Source organism: Onychostoma macrolepis, chromosome 12, assembly GCF_012432095.1.
Source record: "Onychostoma macrolepis isolate SWU-2019 chromosome 12, ASM1243209v1, whole genome shotgun sequence".
NCBI lineage: Eukaryota > Metazoa > Chordata > Actinopteri > Cypriniformes > Cyprinidae > Onychostoma > Onychostoma macrolepis.
The window spans coordinates 8,389,420-8,407,019 of record NC_081166.1 but is presented as its reverse complement, the minus strand read 5'-3'; the positions used below and the strand labels follow the sequence as shown (position 1 = coordinate 8,407,019).

General features: G+C 36.5%; 2 protein-coding genes across 5 annotated transcripts; one reads left to right on the top strand and one right to left on the bottom strand.

Annotated features, from left to right (window-relative positions):
• Positions 1 to 336: 336 nt before the first annotated feature.
• LOC131551052 (uncharacterized) lies at positions 337 to 8,296 on the bottom strand. 4 transcript variants are annotated; one of them, XM_058793662.1, is made up of 3 exons: positions 8,158 to 8,296; positions 5,505 to 5,601; positions 337 to 3,523 (listed from the first exon to the last, which is right to left on the bottom strand). In XM_058793662.1, exon 3 carries the CDS (start codon positions 3,511 to 3,513, stop codon positions 2,116 to 2,118), a length of 1,398 nt encoding a protein of 465 aa, XP_058649645.1. In that variant the 5' UTR covers positions 3,514 to 3,523; positions 5,505 to 5,601; positions 8,158 to 8,296; the 3' UTR covers positions 337 to 2,115. The 4 variants fall into 4 exon arrangements, with proteins under 4 accessions (XP_058649645.1, XP_058649642.1, XP_058649643.1 ...); XM_058793659.1 differs by having other exon boundaries at positions 5,505 to 7,373; positions 8,158 to 8,287; XM_058793660.1 differs by having other exon boundaries at positions 5,505 to 5,679; positions 8,158 to 8,271.
• On the top strand, positions 8,269 to 15,888 carry syt15 (synaptotagmin XV). The gene is made up of 8 exons (XM_058793663.1): positions 8,269 to 8,409; positions 10,678 to 10,867; positions 11,895 to 12,037; positions 12,150 to 12,445; positions 13,412 to 13,582; positions 13,847 to 13,958; positions 14,044 to 14,223; positions 15,732 to 15,888. Exons 1-8 carry the CDS (start codon positions 8,403 to 8,405, stop codon positions 15,878 to 15,880), a joined length of 1,248 nt encoding a protein of 415 aa, XP_058649646.1. The 5' UTR covers positions 8,269 to 8,402; the 3' UTR covers positions 15,881 to 15,888.
• The last annotated feature ends 1,712 nt before the right edge of the window (positions 15,889 to 17,600 follow it).

Genomic DNA, 17,600 nt, shown 5'->3' with positions numbered 1-17,600 from the left:
TGCTCACCTGTTGTAACTCTGATATATGGCACGGCAAGGAAAAACAAAACAAAACAGAAGGGAACACCTGCTCAGGGGCAGTCAATACCAGGGAATGTGCCTGCTCATCCAATTGGTCAAAGTTACAATGAAAGAGCCATGGAAATGTCCAGGGCAATCTACTGGAATACAGTTCACCAAGTTTAGCAGGACCTTCTGACATGTTCTCATGCCCCTCTTTTTCTATGTCCTTCACAAACAAAGGGAAATGCCATTGCCAGTGAGCCAATGAGAAATCCCCTTGTCTTACGGCAAATAAATCTAACTGTACTGTTTTGAAATAACAGACACAGAACATTGTTTACCAAACGTTTTATTGTTGCTCGTACATTTTTCAAGACATTCAGTATTCTCAATATTAAAACACGTGTAGTTTTTGCTGTAGAAAGCCTATATAAAGCTTGTTTTCATCATACTGTAAGGTGTTGATCCAGTAATATCTATATTATGTTAAATCACAATGCTCTGGTCCAAAAAAAAGGATTGCTTTGGCAAAGAAAAACAAAAGCAGTTTGTGCAGCACATACTGTCGATTTGGTCAGAGATTCTGGTTACACATTTACTTAGCAACAATAGGTGTCATGCTATTTAAATGAATATAATCTAAACATTATTGACAGAGATTGCTCTAAATACAATCCCTAACTTTCACAAAATCATGACTGATTCTGTATAAGATATAGTTAAGATATAGCACGTGATCATGATATACATAAAAACAGTCAAACTATTACACTGAATGTGATATGAATCATTTTAACTTTCATATTTTAACATTATAATGAACAAACTTTAAACATTAACGATATTATATAACAAAAAAGATTTATGAATATGTAAAATTATGTGAAAATGGCCATAATTATCTTTGTCCTTACACTTTCTAATTAGAACGCAACCACAAAATATTCTTCATTATTAAATCATGACATGAAAAGAGTGGAAAGATTGTTTTTTCACGTCAGATTTTGGCAACAAAATCAAAATGTACATGTTTTACTTTTTGAATTGACTGAGATCGTCCCTGAGCATAGAACCAGGACTGGGGCTTAGTTTTAGCTCATAATGTATAAGTGCAGGAACACTGACCTTGAGTCTATATTTGCTAATCATCAGTAGGCCTGATAAGAACCTAGCTTTACACACCCACAAACCTCATGAGCATTCATATTTTTAGCTCTGTGGATTGATTTTGGCCTTGAGCCCACTCTAATCCACCAGGCAAAACTGCCACTGGACCAATCACCATTTGCATCAAGATCAGTGAATACAGTAACAACATAGATTGTTGTAAGCTGCTAGTTGTAAATTATACATCTATAGCCACAGAATCTGTGCAAATATTTAAATATTTAAGCTGAAATTTCTGCCATTTAGTACAGGTTGATTATTATCATTGACTACAAAGGGTTTAACACCATGAATCTGTGAGACCAGAAAACAAAGAAATCTAAATCCATCGGGATTTGAGGGCTAGCGCGTAGACTAACTATAAGTAGCTTTCAGATCATACTCCAGGGAGCCCTTCAGGGTGTCCAAGGATTTAGCTAATTTTAATGTACCCATAGCTAATGTTCAGTAAGCTATTGTTTGCTTGACAAAATCCAACAAGTACAACCAGACATTTTTAACCTATAAATAGCATTTTTGAAAAATGACAATACTCAGTGCTCACCAAAATCTTTATTTTGGTATTTTGGGCCAAAAGGGGCATCTAAAAGATACGTTGGAGGTCAAGACAGGGACAAGGCCATGTGTGAAGTAAGGTAGAAACACCCCATTATATGTAAACTTTGAATGGTAGCTCTATGCAACGCTAGCTTGCAATGTATCTCTGAACATCACTGCTCTATCTAACCAATAGTGGAGCTTTAATAGCTTCAACTAAGCAGACAAGGCTTTTGAATATTTAGAGATATGATTTAAGGACAATTTGCTTTAGCTAAATAAATATATATATATGCCACAGGCCATTCTCAATCCATTTCCATCTTCCAGAAAAAGCCTGTACCTTTCTTTACCTAACCTAGGCATCCACAAACTGAAAGGGCAATCTCCGGCCCTTCGCTGATCACTTCATTCTTCCACAGTACTGGGGTTAGAGCAACACGCTGAACTGCGCAATGTTCTTATAATGCCTTCACTCTTCTTCCGTCGTCTGGGCTGCAGTGCCAGGCTGCTGACATTGTCTGTGGAGTCTTGCGTTTGAGCAGCCGCAGCTGCAGCAGCTGCAGTCTCTTTGATCTGAAGTTCCAGATGCCTTTGAATTGCTAGGCCAAGCTCTTCAGGGTCCACAGCTGCACCATACACCTCCCATGTCATACCCTCAGCATCCCATTCCACCTCCTTCACAGGGGTCCTATGACACATGTGCTCCGAAGGTGCGTCTGAAATAGGATCCGCTCTCAAACTAATTTCAGGAAACACATGAGAAAGAGGGGAAGCAAGGGAATCAGACACGGTTTGCACACCAACGTCTCTGAGCTCGTGGTCAGATGTCATGGTAGTGGCATCTTTGACTGTCCTGTTAAAACCAGTCTGGCCTGTTCTGTCTAGTCGAAGGCCAGAAGAGTTCTGCCCCCTAAACTCGGATCCACAGTAATGCCCTGTACTGCGGCTGTCAAGTCTGGTCTCGCTGACTGAGGACACAAGTGGTGGAAAACCGAGCAAGCCTGAATGGAGCAGTGATCTTTGTCCTGCACAAGTGCTTCCTGCGCAAGGTGGCCGTGATATCAAATGTCCAGAGCATGGAACAACACTGCAAGTACTTCTCAAACAGGCAGTGTTTATCATGTGACCAGAACAGGTAGATCTGTGGCATGCGGTTAAATGATGACTTTCACAGTTGCTCTGAGCATGGTCTTCTGTATTTGGTCCCTGTGATGAGAAGTTGTTGCTCAGCCCCGAAGAACTCATTCTACAAGGCACTCTGCAACAGCTGCACCCTGTCAGGTTCTCTGCAGGCCCGCAACATGGACAACATCCCTCCCTGCACATCAGACTCTTCATCCTTAAATCCCTATTTGTGGATGGTGAGTGTGGCACACACTTCACACCACTATGGACCTGATTTTGCCCCAGGAGTGGATCTTGAGTTGGAGTCCTTCTGGGCAAGTCCTCCATGACGCTCCAGGATCTTGCAGGTCCTCCATGCCAGATTACAGTCTCAGGGGTGCTGTTGCCACTGCACATGCTCCCCTGTTCATGATCACAAATGTTCACAGGAAATCCTGTCGATGGTCCACCCAGACTGATAGGCCTTTGAGTACATGCTGCACTGCTGATGCTCTTACGCAAGTTCTGACGGTACCATGCCAGTTCCGTTCGTTGAGGAGGTCCACTCACCATTTCTGTCGAGCTTTTGGATAAAGAAATGATTGGCAACTCATGGTTCTCCACTGTTTCAGCATCCTGAGATCCAAGACTGATGCTTGGGAGGTAGATCTCAGATGTAGGTCTTTGTCCTTCCTCCATTGTGAATAATCTACAAGTAAAGAAAGACATACAATTATAAACTAATTATGAAAAGTACATAATTCATATTTAAACATTTATTATTATTTACACAACGTATTTTAAACAATTATAAGTTTCTTAAGATGAAAGAAGCACACCAAATTTTCCTCTGTTTGTTGTCTACTAGGCAATCCATTGAATTTGAATGACCCTTAAGCCTTTACCATTACGATAGATAAAGCTGAGATTTCTTTTGTCCTTACAGCACATAGATTAAAGTGAATAGGACAGGAGGATGCCTAGGTATCTCTCCCTTGAGTGATTGACCAGATTACAGACGGATAAGTCCAATTTCAGTCTTAAGATCATTAGCTACAACATGGGAATGCCAGCTCCTCTCAAAAGGACATTAATCCACATGGTGCTCTAGCACAGGTGGCTGATTCCACTCCACATGGTGCCATAAGGACAGTAGGTTTACTGTAAATTTACAAACTGTGCCATACTTTAAGGTACGGACTTCAACTAATTACTGTAAGAGCGTGTTTCTCATTTCCAGGAACTCTTGAGAGCAATGAGTGAATGTGTGTCTGGCCAGTTCATGTTTACATCACACTTAAACCACTCCAGCAGATTTTTTGGGAGACACTTTTCGGTCTGTCAATCCCTACTGTCAACACACACATACTTCTGACTCCAAAATACAACACACTCTAATCTGTACAGTTATTTAAGGCACACTTCAATACTGTACATAACTTTAGAATGTAGTGGTTACTTGCCATTGAGGTGCCATTTTAAAGCAACTTGCAATGCACTAAGTGAAGTAATACTTCCACTTAATATTAAGTGCCTCAAAGACACTGGCATTTCAGAACTGTCAGGAGTAAACTCAGAAATAAACTTGCAACCTTTGTGTTATCTGCTCGGATTCTTAATCATTAGGCCATCACCATCTGTTTACGTCCCTGTGACTACTTGCTGAATCATACCATATAAATCTAATTTCCAAGGATGCCCACACAGAATCTGCATATGCATAACTCTGAAGAAAGCTGGAACACGCAACATTCACAAAGTTCTACAAATCTGTGATCCCTTGTGTGTTTATTTTTTAAACATTGTAGTGAATTTGACTATGCTTTCATCTACCTAAGTGTGTAATAGACCTTTGCACTGTCTATAATTCAGATACCACATTCTCAAGAAAAAGTGTTTGGTTCTATGGGAAGAGAAAGCCGATGTGTGCCGAAGCCAGTGTTCATCATCCATCACATAAACTGCAGAAAATCTACAAAAATCATATTATCGTAAAATGTATCTGCAGGGTAGCACTACTGTGCAACAGCTTTTCAACAAGCTTTTTATTTTTTTTTTTACAGTTATTTAACACTAAGAAATATATCATTTGGTGAGTGTTACAAAATAATAATAATAATAATAATAATAATAATGAAGCAGAACAAATCTCAAAAATAACCTTTACAAATGACCACAACTCTAACAGAATGACAGATGTTACCTCTCCACAGTTATGGGAAAACATGATACTTATCTTCCCACTGCATCTAAAAATAATAGGCAAGGTGTTCACTGTTAACCCTCCTCATCCACCTCAACCCACAGTCTAATCTCCATCCTTGCAGACAACCATACACCTGTACTGGCGCCAGACTGTGACACACACACACACACACACACACACACACACACACGTAAATATAAACACTCCAGTGAACCTCTCATCCCCTACAAGAAAACCAAACAAGAAATATCTCACCTTTTGGTTTTATTAGCAAACATACATGATCCAGTCAAAACCTTGTGTCACCCTTTGTCTTTCCTTCCTTGTCATCTTCACTTCCCCTTTTTTAAAGCCTCGTTTTACCATTTCCTTTCACACTGAGCAGCACTTGCTTTATGAAGACAGCTGCGGTTTCCCTCATGCCCACAGGTAAGTCAACAACCTCCCTCCCTCCACACACACACACACACACACATGTACATACCTCCCACTTCCTCCTCTTGTCTCCTTCCCCTCTGCCCAGACAGATCCCGCCTCCTTTACTTCTTTCCTCTCCTCCACTCCTGCTCTCTCGCTCCTCTCTAAGTGAACAGGACAGAGTGGGTGTTTTGCTGGATTATCAGTCGTTGTCATCTGATTACACACCACATGCTCCCTCTCTGAAAGGAAATCCACCGTGGAGGGGGTAGGAGGTGCAAAGACACACAGACAGAAATAGTGGGAGGCAAGGAGAGTTGTATGCCCAATGAAAGGGGGGCACAATTGTGTGAAAATGTGTGTATGGGATGAGAAGTGGGATTTAGAGGAAGAACAGGTAGGTACTATTGAGATGTCACAAAAGGAAATCAGATATCTTTCCAAATCAATACAATAAATACTCTGTCTTCTATCTTTCTTACACACACGCTCATTCTCACACACTCGTAGCTCCTGCTGCTTACTCATCCTGTCTCTCTCTTGCTGTTGCTATAGAAACAGCCATGCTCAATAGGAGCCCAATGAATTTTCATCATGTCTTTTTTTTTTTAAGTTGTCATGGGAACAATGAAAACAGTCTCTTTGAAAGAAGGGCTTGTGGTGCCGGGAAACTATTATGATATATGTCTGTGACTCATCTTTCTGATTCACCTGTCCATATACTTGTCATCACAAACTCACCTGTTCCATAATAATTCCAGTTCAGAGGTTATGCAAAGGCAGAATCCTGACGTTGTTTTGTGTAAAAACATGCTGAAGTTACATTGTTTATGTTTTTACTCGCCCTTGAACAAACCAGAACATTTTTTCCCCTATTTACGGAGACATTTGGGACCTGTTGCTGTAACGACATTTTGTTGGCATAATAACACAGATGCTGTCTATTTGTTGATTCAGAACATTAAATCAGTTTGTGTGTGTGTGTGTGTGTTTGTTTATGTGTTTTAATTAAGAGTCACAGGTCTGGAATGACATGAAAGCAAGTCGATTCACCCTTCGCCAGGATTTTGATTGACAGGTGATCTGACTGATCATAACGCTGAATCTGCCATTTTGTCTGACAAACAAACCAGACAGGAGAGTATTAACGAGATTAATGCTGCCTTCACGTGCTATCGTAATTATCGTAATTATGAGTTTCCTAGTCGGAAATTGGACGTGAACGGCCTCTCAAGAATTATTTACTACTGGGAAATTCGGAAATAATTTTGATACCAGAGTTTCCGAGTTGGGCGGGTCATAAACTTTAAACATGGTGGAGGGAACAACCATTGCTGCTGTTAATGCTGTTCTCACAACAACTACATCCCTTTGTCTTGTCGCTAAAGTAGTGCATTTATAGGTTACATATGAACGATCATGCGAAGCATATAATGTTTTATAAGCAGTGAAATAAGCATGTATTTGACCGAAATTCCAGAATTGTCAACAAACTGCATGTATAGTGCGGTGAATGTTTATATGATTGTCAACCAATGGGATGCTACATTTTATTCTTTCCGACATTAAAGCACTTGAATACGACAAGCTCGTAATCACGACTTCATAAGTGGGAGATAGGAAATTTCTGATAGCACGTGAAGGCAGCATAACATCGGTGGACTTGAACTTGAAAAATGGTGTATTGACGTCTTTCCGCGGTTGAAACAAGTTACCTTCCGTTCACATGCCGCTTGAACTGAGGCACTACTGCGATCTGTCACGACACATTAAAGAGCCACAAAATGAATTTAGTGTTTGAATTTCTTTTAAAAAATGACAAAATTTGAAAGCTGAGACTTTGTTTCATACAAAAAGTAACCTGCTCTGTTTTGTCGGCACGTTGTCATTGTCCTTCACGTTGTCCATTTTCCTTTGCTCCACGATATGTTTTTCACTGCGTGAGAACATGATGTATGGCTTGTCGGAATTAGTGACAGTAAGGGGGAGGGTCTTTGCAAAGGGTCAATTATGACAACATTTTGGGCTGAACTATACCTTTAAATTGTTCACTTTCAGTGCATGATATAAAATGATTACTTCTTACTGAAAAATGTGTTTTATTATAAGATACAATACTGGAAATATTATGCATACAATATATGATCTAATATATATATATATATATATATATATATATAATGTTTGCTGCTTTTTCAGTTTACAGAAAATTAGTTGAAAATTAGTAAAAACTAGAATATTAATGTGCTAACATGCACTGTTGCTAGCTAGCTCTTGGTGTTTTTTAACTGGTGTTTTTATTGCAATCAAATGTCTTGAAACTCCATGCAAGTTAACCACATTTAGAGGTATTGTGGGAACAGCAGACGTGTTGCCTGATTGCAGCCTAGATAAACTTCCCCTGTTTTCCAAGAGTTATTCATTAACGCTTAGTGAATGCAAACTAGGCTGTTGCAGACATCATAACATTCAATCTGTAGTTATTAAACCACAGTCTATGAGCCCTGTGGTGGCTGATTCACTGAGATCAAATCATATTACAGAAGTCACATCCATTCAATTAAACATTTCTGAATAGCAATTGCCACTTTTATTTGGAAGTCATTTTAGCTTGCTAATTGCCTGTAAATAGTCACAGTTTGTATGCTCACTGGACTGCATCAAGGTTTTGTGTTTGTTTGGAAATAAATACTGCAACTGGCAGAGCTCATATCGCTCACCTGCTTGAGCCAGTGTTCGGTGTTGATTAACTATCCTGGGAAGCCTAAGGCGGACTGTAGTACCCCGCTGTAGGGTGACCAGGCTGTCAAAAGACACAGCTTACTCTCAATGGGACATCAGGAAGAGTACCCATGAGACGGCCTGTGGGCAAGATGAGAAACCAGTGATTGGTGATTCACATTTACTCTACTGGAGAGAAAGAGAGACTTTATTCAGTTAGGAGTTAGACAGACTGTGGCCTTCCATGGCTGGTGAGTAGAAGATTATTGGAGACTGTTGTACAAACTATATTTGAGACCTATTTTACACAGATATATTACTATGTGATAGTGGATCTTTAAGACAAACAGACAACATTGTTTGTTTTACCAGGCTGCAAATATTTGATCATCTTATACGACTTAATGTACACTGAAAAAAATAAGAAGTTAAATTTACTTAATTTTTCTTTTGCAAGTTTTTGCACAAATATTTTTTAAGGAATTAAGTAAAATCTACTTAACTAAGTTATCTAAAATTAGTAAAGGAAATAAGTAAATTTAACGTGACCAGGTAGAGTTTGATGAGTAATTTCTACTTAATTATTTTAAGTTTACCCTACAACACTCAAGTACATTTCATTCAGTCAGGGTTTGTAAACTTTACTCAAGCAACATAGCACTGAAAATAATAAAAATGCCTATAAAGCATGTGGTTAAGCTACATGCACGTATGTAAGCAAGTAGACTGCTCGTTATTCATTTTAAGGTAATATGTTGACTCAATATAGTTATTAACTGAATGAACACAGAGACCTGAATACTTGGTACATGATACACAATGACGGTGACAATCAGTGAATAATGTTTGAGTATGAATGGGTCATTTTGAGTAAAAAAATGAACTCCAGATGTCACAAAACAGCAAGTTACTTAACCTAACAACAAAAGCAACCACAAAACAGTGTAAATACATCTCGAAAACAGCAAAAAAAACCCAAAAACCTTATTAATTATTCATGCCCAAGTGCATGATGGGAACAACGGGATCATGACGGTGATATTTACTTAAACAATATTTCTAAAAATAACAAACAATTCCAAGTAAAATATACTTATAAGTTCAAACTTTAAATTCTACAAGCTTAAATTGAGTACTAATATTGAATTTACTCTTTTATTTAAATTCTTGCCTGAACTAAATTATTTAATGTAGAAATTACATTTGTTTTTCTATAGTATTTACTTCACCACAAAATCATTTTTATCAGTGTAAGTTGCTCCAGACAAGTTATTACATAGTATGTATGTTAGTTGCACTGAAGCTTACTTTGCCAGACATGAGGGCCTTGTGCTGTCATAGCGACGTGTATTTCTGTGCGTGCTAATGTGATATGCTATTAGACACTGCTGAGCAGATGGTTGACCCCTGCACATTAATAATCTTCATGTGCAGTTGAACAATTATTGACCAGTGAGGCAAAGTGCCCTTAAAATGCGCAATTATGAGAGTATACTGCTTAAATACATATATACAAGTTCTCCCTTTCAGCTTATGGATACCAGTAGTTACCATCTGAGAAACAACTGTGCATGTCAAAAACTTATTTAAAGGGACAGTTCACCCAAAAAATAAAATTCTGTCATCATTTGAGCACAAAAGTAGATATTTTAAAGAATGGATCTATCCTAAAATGAAAGTCAATGGGTTCCAAAACAACACCAGAGCCCACTGACCACTGTATGGACAATAGTTAAAATATCAACTTTTAATGTTTCAAAGAAAAAAGGAAGACATAAAGATTTGGAATGACATGGTGACAGAATTTTATTTTTTGGAGTGAACTATCTCATATTTAAACATGGATCTGTATATTAATTAAATGTAAAAGTAAGCAAACGAGCTATAGAATTATTTTCAGATTTTTTTTTTCTTTTTTATAAAATCAGAAATAATATATATACAAATCCTTATATTTCCTTTTTTTTTTCTCCATAAAATAATACCATAACATTAAGCTTGTTTGCTAACATTTAATTAGTGTACAAATCCTTTTTAAAATCCTTTTCTAAGCACAGCAAGCCATAAAGATATACTATAATATAGTATTTATTATATTATTATATAATATATAATATTCAAGATTTATGTAAATTTCACTTTTAATTTCTAAACTATGAGCTGTATTAAATGAATACAATACCTGTTAGGAAGTTCTGCTTCACCAGCATTGTATTCCTCCAGGTGGCTGCAGTAAATCCCCTACAGTAAAGAGAAAACAGGTTGTTGCTCTAGAAATACAGCGTTTCTTGAGCAGCAAAAACACAATGTGCTCCACCTCTTGCATGCAGGTCTCCACTAAAGTGTGTTGACACAAGACACTTGACACGTCTATTTAAAAGGCATGAGAGAAAGAGACTGTCCAATGGTGTCACACAGCAGGTTTAGTTAATGCAAAGCCATGTTCTCTGTTGTATGAAACACTGAGTGAGAGGGGAGGGTGACTGGCCGCTGAGTTTGTTTTGTGTCTGTGCCATTAGATCCACTTGTAGCACTGGCTTGTGGACTGTCTGCAGCATTTCTCTTCCTGTTGCTGTTTGGCCTATCAGTGTATCTACTGTGGAGGAAGAGACGAACTCAAATGCTCTACAGGGGACTGATACCTACCACCCCCACAATCCCACGATGCACCACTCCAGTGCTTCAGACATCACAGAGCAGCAGCTATGGGTAAATAACAGTTGTTGCTTGTCTAGAAATGGCAAGAATACAAGATGTATAGAGTATCAATGCAATGTAAGGTGAACAAATTGAATAAACACATCCTATCCAAGCTCTTGGGCTTTTTTTTTTTTTTTTTTTTTTTGCAGTAAAGGGAGGAAGGGACTAGTCGTCACAAGGGCTAAAACGTTTTGTGAGCACGAATACATTTTCTCTAGCAGTATAACAGGTTTTTAGCCAATCTTCATGTTATAAGAGAGATTGGTGCTAGATGTCACACATTTTACTTTACTGAAATGTGAATTTTTACATTATTTATTTGTATTTCCTAATTAAATGTCTATTAATAATAATAATAATTAATTTATGTTACCATATTAAAAGCTATTATTATAGCATTTATTTATTTGTTTGTTTATTAGTTTATCCTAATTACATTTTAATATGCAGATATAAAAGTACAAGCATATAATAAGTAAATAAATAGACACATTAAGTAAATAAATGATACAGTGAAAAGTTAAAATGTTTATTATTTATTATAGACTTATTTACTTATTGTGTTTATTTGTATTTCTTAATAAAATTATATACAGGTATAAAATACACATTATATAATATATAAAGACACATTATATGCAGACATAAACATTTAATTGTAAAAATGTGTAAATAAATAATATAAAAATGTAAAATAACTAAATAGATATATAAAATTTTAATAACGTAAAATATGTGTCATCTGTGACTGTAAATAAGCCGCAGTAAATAAATAATTTACAAATATAAAATAAATATAATAAATGTATATAAAAATTCACATTTAGTAACGTAAAATGTGTGAGATCGGTAAATAAGCATAATAAGCAAATAAATAATATATATATAAAAAATAAATAAATAAATGAATATAATAGAAAAAAAATCTTATTTGAATTAATTAAAGGTGACATCTGGTACTAATCTCTCTTATAGCATTCCCTATGAAATATGGGATGAAGTGCATCTACCCATTCTTATCTTTGAATTTTCACAGCTCAGGTGATGTTCCTTTCTTTGTGCCTCCTCGGTTCAAGACAACACCCCAACTAAAAGAGGGGAAAGAAGAAACAGAGCATGCTGAGGAATGGGAACTCCATCCAGATCTGCACACCCAGCGAGGCTCTCTGACAGTAGGGAGTATGTCAGGACTGCAATACAGGCATTAGGCATCAGAAACAATGATACAAAGGAAGTATAAAGAGAATGTTTTGACTGTCTGTTTCTCATTCTGCCCTATGTGGTTCTTGAGGTTGGTTCCCCCTGGGCAGCATAAGACCAGACCTGTACGAGCTCCCAGAGGAGCCCAGTGAATGGGCCCTTCCCAATGGCTCAGCCATTCGTCTGTGGTTCGCTCTGCGGTATCAGAAGGAGAGAGAGCAGCTGGTGGTGTCTCTGCTCCGTGCCGCTAACCTGCCCACTCTGTGTCAGGGAAATGTCACACTGGTAAAACTGCAGCTGTTACCATCTGATGACCGAAGACACCATCAAGCCAAAGCACGACGGAAAGGTTGTCATCCGCAGTTCAACGACACCTTTGTGTTTCAGGTAAAGAGTCTTTCCTGATAAACATTGGCAATCTTCGTCCCTCTGTATGTGGTACATCATCAATCTTCCTCATTATATGGAAATACAAGTGCTTTTAACTAATGTTTCATGATTTGTTTGTGACGTCATTTTCAAAAACATTTTTGTTTTAAATAATGGAGAAACTTTTTGAAATTAGAGAAGAAATTTCATAGTTGATGTCTCCATCTACTGGCCATTGCAAGCAGGTTTCCCGAGTCATTCCTTCGAGCATATTCTGGGTTCAGTACAAGTTTGTGACAAGCTGATTAACAAGCTGCTGATTTTTTAATGTTTATTAAATGTTGTTTAATGTCTCTTATTCTCAACAAGACTGCATTTATCTGTCTAGATACAGTAAAGCAGTAATACTGTGAAATATTATTACAATTTAAAATTCATGGTGTCTATTTAAATATATTTTAAAATGTAATTTATGCCTGTGATGGAAAAGCTGAATTTTCAGCATCATTACTCAGGCAGTGTCACATGATCCTTCAGAAATCTTTCTAATATGCTAATTCAGTGCTCAACAAGGTTATTATAGTTGACTAGAACTAAAATCATAAAAAAACTTTATAGTATAATAAAAGTGACAAAATTACAAAAATACTAAAACTTCAATAAATAAATAAATAAAATAGAACAATAAAATGAATTCAAATTATTAATAAAACAATCTGCAATAGTGTTCAAATGTCCAATTATTATCAATAATTAATCTTAATTTTTTTTGGGAAATGGCAATACATTTAATTCAGTTAAAAAGAACAGCATTTATTTGAAATAGAATTGTTTTGTAATATTATGGATGTCTTTACTGTCAGTTGAAGTATAAATTCCTTTCCAAAAAATAAAAATAAAATAAAAATAAAAATCTTGACCCCAAACGTTTGAACGGTACAGTGAAAATAAGGCCTGTAAGCTGATTCCTATGCCTTCTAACAGGTATCTAATAGCTGTGTCGACCAGTGCTCTTTGAGTATGAGCATGTACACTGTGGACCATCAGAAGAAGCACCGTCTTGTAGGTCAAGTCCTGATCCCACTCAGATATTCTGAACTGAAGGAGACGGCAGGCAAAGTGCAGTGGAGGGATCTGGACAATGAAAGTGATCAAGTATGACACTTTAATATTAAAGGAATAGCTTACACAGACATTAAAATTCTGCCATCATTTACTCACCTTCATGTCTTTCCAAACCTGTGTGAAATTCTTCTGTGGAACACAACATAAAAATTTTAACAGAAGAAAGAAAATCGTTCAGGTTTGAAATGACATGAGGGTAAAAACCTACATTTTGATTTTAGGGTAAAACATCCCTTTAATCAAATTTTGGGGAAAGAGTGCTGTACCAATGTGTTCTTTTTACTGCTGTTGTAGCCCCTTTCAAAAAACGGTGACATCCAGGTGTCTTTGAACTACAATCAGTCCCTGCACCGCCTCACTGTGGTTGTTCTACGAGCGCGAGGTTTGCAGTGTTGCAGTGATGCAGGTGAGAAACAGAGCAATAAACAATACAATACAGTGTCAAGCAGTCTTTGTGCACCTTTAACTTGCATGTAAAATGGATGGTACAGGTGTGTGCGCCCAGGTCTCTCTGAAGATACATACTCAGGTGGTGAGGAACAAGTGGACCACTGTAGCGAAAGGAAATAATCCATCTTTTAATGAGAGGCTTACCTTCAGACTCCTCCCCATGCAGCTGGACACAGCCTGTCTGACCCTACAGCTCCAGCAGCCCAGCACAGAGGAACCCGGTAACTGTCAATCAGTCATGTCCAAGAAATAATATATGAAGACAAAGTTTGATGTTAAATTAAAAATACTAGAGGGAACTAAAATGAAAGTGTTTAAAAAAACCTCCAATAAAAAAACAAGGTTATTATCATTAACTAATACTATTAAAAACACCTTTGTTAATTGAAATAAAATATAATTAGATGGAAAAACTTACACTAAATGAAAATAAGAAATGTTGCCTATAGGTAACTAAGAGATTTAATTTTAATAAAAAAAAAATACTAACACTAGCTTTTCTAATCTTTTTGTATTCTATCTATTTGTTTTCTTTTGATTTATTATACAATTAACAAAAGCAAAAAAGGCCTCTAACACTAGCTTGCTCTATTCTTTTTTTATTCTATCGGTTTTCTTTTTATTATATAATAAAATAAAATAAAACACCTTGCTACGTGTACTGCGTTAAGCTAACTGAGACTTGTTATAGCACTTTCATATTATTGCTCTTTTGTTGATTTTGATTGCTGCCATTGTCCTCATTTGCAAGTCGCTTTTGGATAAATGACTAAATGTAAATGTAATTTGCACTACAATTACTTATTGAAAAAGACTAAAACTGGAATAAAAATAAATTAAACTTAAATAGTAATATTTAAAAAAATAAAATAAAATGACAAACACAAACAACAAAATTAAACTTAAATTTAAAATATAAAAATAAAAGTTGTCAAAATATTAATAAAAACTATGATAGCATATAAATAATACTAAACCCTATTAATATTAATAATACCATACCCAAATTTGATTGATCACAACTAGCTGACAGGTAACAACAAAGAAAAATGCACACAATTTCTGAAATATTTCAAACAAACAAATATTAATGTAAAATGAATAACAAATATTAAAGATTCTGCACTATTTCTAGGTCACTAATTAAATTGATATTCTGATCATGGTAATTTTTCAATTAACTCAATTGGACCACAAAACCAGTCATAAGGGTCAATTTTTTTGAAATGGACATTTATTTCCATTTATGTATGGTGTGTTAGGATCGGACAATATTTGGCCGAGATGCAACTATTTGAAAATCTGGAATCTGAGGGACGGGGTGCAAAAAAAATCGAAATATTGAGAAAATCCCCTTCAAAGTTGTCAAATGAAGTTCTTAGTAATGCATATTACTAAACAAAAATTAAGTTTTGATATATTTACGGTAGGAAATTTACAAAATATCTTCATGGAACATGATCTTTACTTAATATCCTAATGATTTTTGGCATAAATGAAAAATCTATAATTTTGACCCATACAGTTTATTGTTGGCTATTGCTACAAATATACCTGTGCTACTTATGACTGGTTTTGTGGTCCAGGGTCACATATATAATTATAAAAGAAATATACTGGTTCATTCCCTATTCACCAGTGGTCTTAGACATAACAGTTATTTTAAAGGCACCATTCTAATATACCTATGTATCTGTACTCAGTCACTATATTTTGTCTTTACTGGCAGTGTTGTTGGGCATTGTGGTCATTGGGCCGTTCATGTATGCGAGGGGCAGAGAGCTGGAACACTGGAACGACATGGTCAGCAAACCACAGGAGCTGGTCAGGCAATGGCACCCACTGGGATCCGCTGACACAGTACAGGGCCCTCAATGAACAACATGCTACAAACTCAATGCCACCTCCCTCCTCTCTTTAAAACAAGTGTTTTTTTTTTCAGTACAAGAAAATCAAATGGAATTAAACAAAGTCAAAAGGAAAGGTTTATTGACAGCATACATCGGTGAATGAACTTTGCACTTAATTACATTATTTTAAATAACAGTTTGCTCCTCAAAGCCCATCAGAACAACTGCGTGACTTGATGAAGGAGGAAAAAATACAGTCCAGTTGCACCACAGGGTTCTCAAACTTTTAAGCCATGAATTTCCATTTCCATTTGTTTATGAATAATGGATAAGATTTTTGTTTCATTTGGATTCAGATTTTGATTTGCATCCATCTATCCATCCATCCATTCTTCAATCATCTTTTCCTATGTAGGGTCACAGAGATTGATACTGAATCATTCAGACCAATTTGTGAACTGGTTTGATTGATTTATTGAAAAGAATGATTCGCTCACAAATTGGACATACACTACAATTCAAAAGTTTGGGATCAGTACATTTTAAAATAATAATAAGCATTACATTGATCAAAAGTGACAGTAAAAAAAATATATTATATAATGTTACAAAAACAGTCTATTTTAAATAATTGCTGTTCTTTTAAACTTTCTGTTTATCAAATAATCCTGAAATGTTTCTTGGGCACCTAATCAGCATATTAGAATGATTTGTGAAGGATCATGTGACACTGAAGACTGGAGTAATGATGCTGAAAATTCAGCTTCGCCATCAAAAGAATAAATTACTTTGGAAAATATAATAAAAACAGTTATTTTAAATTGTAATAATATTTCATAATATTACTGTTTTTACTGTATTTTTGATTAAAAAAAATACTGTATATGCGGCCTTGGTGAGTATAAGAGAAAATTCAACAATAAAACACTTACCAACCCCAAACTTTTGAACAGTAGTGTAGCTAGTTTTACTCTACACAAAAGCAAAATCTAGTCACACAATATTAATATTCTCTTAATAGCTCCACTTTTTTCATGTCTGTGGGAACACTGCACACAGTGTGAAATCCCACACCCCTTCTGGGCATACATGCATGTAATATGGGAACAGACCACTTCACCAGGGGTTTTCTAGGTGATTATTGATGGACATTAACTTTTTGCAGTTATCAATCCAGAATGAAATTTAAAACCCAATTATGTGTAACACTGCTTAAATGTAGTTCATTAGTTAAGCCTGCTTTCACATGGACTGTGTTTGGACCCAAAGACTGTAAACATAAGTCACGATTTTCATCTGTTAATCTATTTCCCTTGGTGCATTTTGCAACACGGTTGCATATTGTGACCTGGGTGCGTGTAGCTGCTCTGACCCTGAACACTGGGTCTGGATAATCCACTACTGTAAGGCCTCTTATGGACTAATCACAGAGTTCAGAAAGGCTAGCAGATTGTAGCTCGGTGTCCACCTGTTCTCATGTTCCATGTACAGCCAGTGTAGATCAGTAGGACTTAAACTGCCTGGACACAACATGTCTTGTGACCTGGCTTGTGATTTTGGCTCACGATTGGTACCCTCGTGTTCAGGCGTGACGTCTGGGCAATAAGAAACTGAGAGCAGTTATATTCTATGTTTGTGATTTCAGATCCATTCTTTATTACGAATGGCTGAAATGAGCTCCTTAAATTTCGGGACGTGGTTTACACCAGAGATCACCGGTTTAGGCCACCTCAGTCCAAAAGCACTAC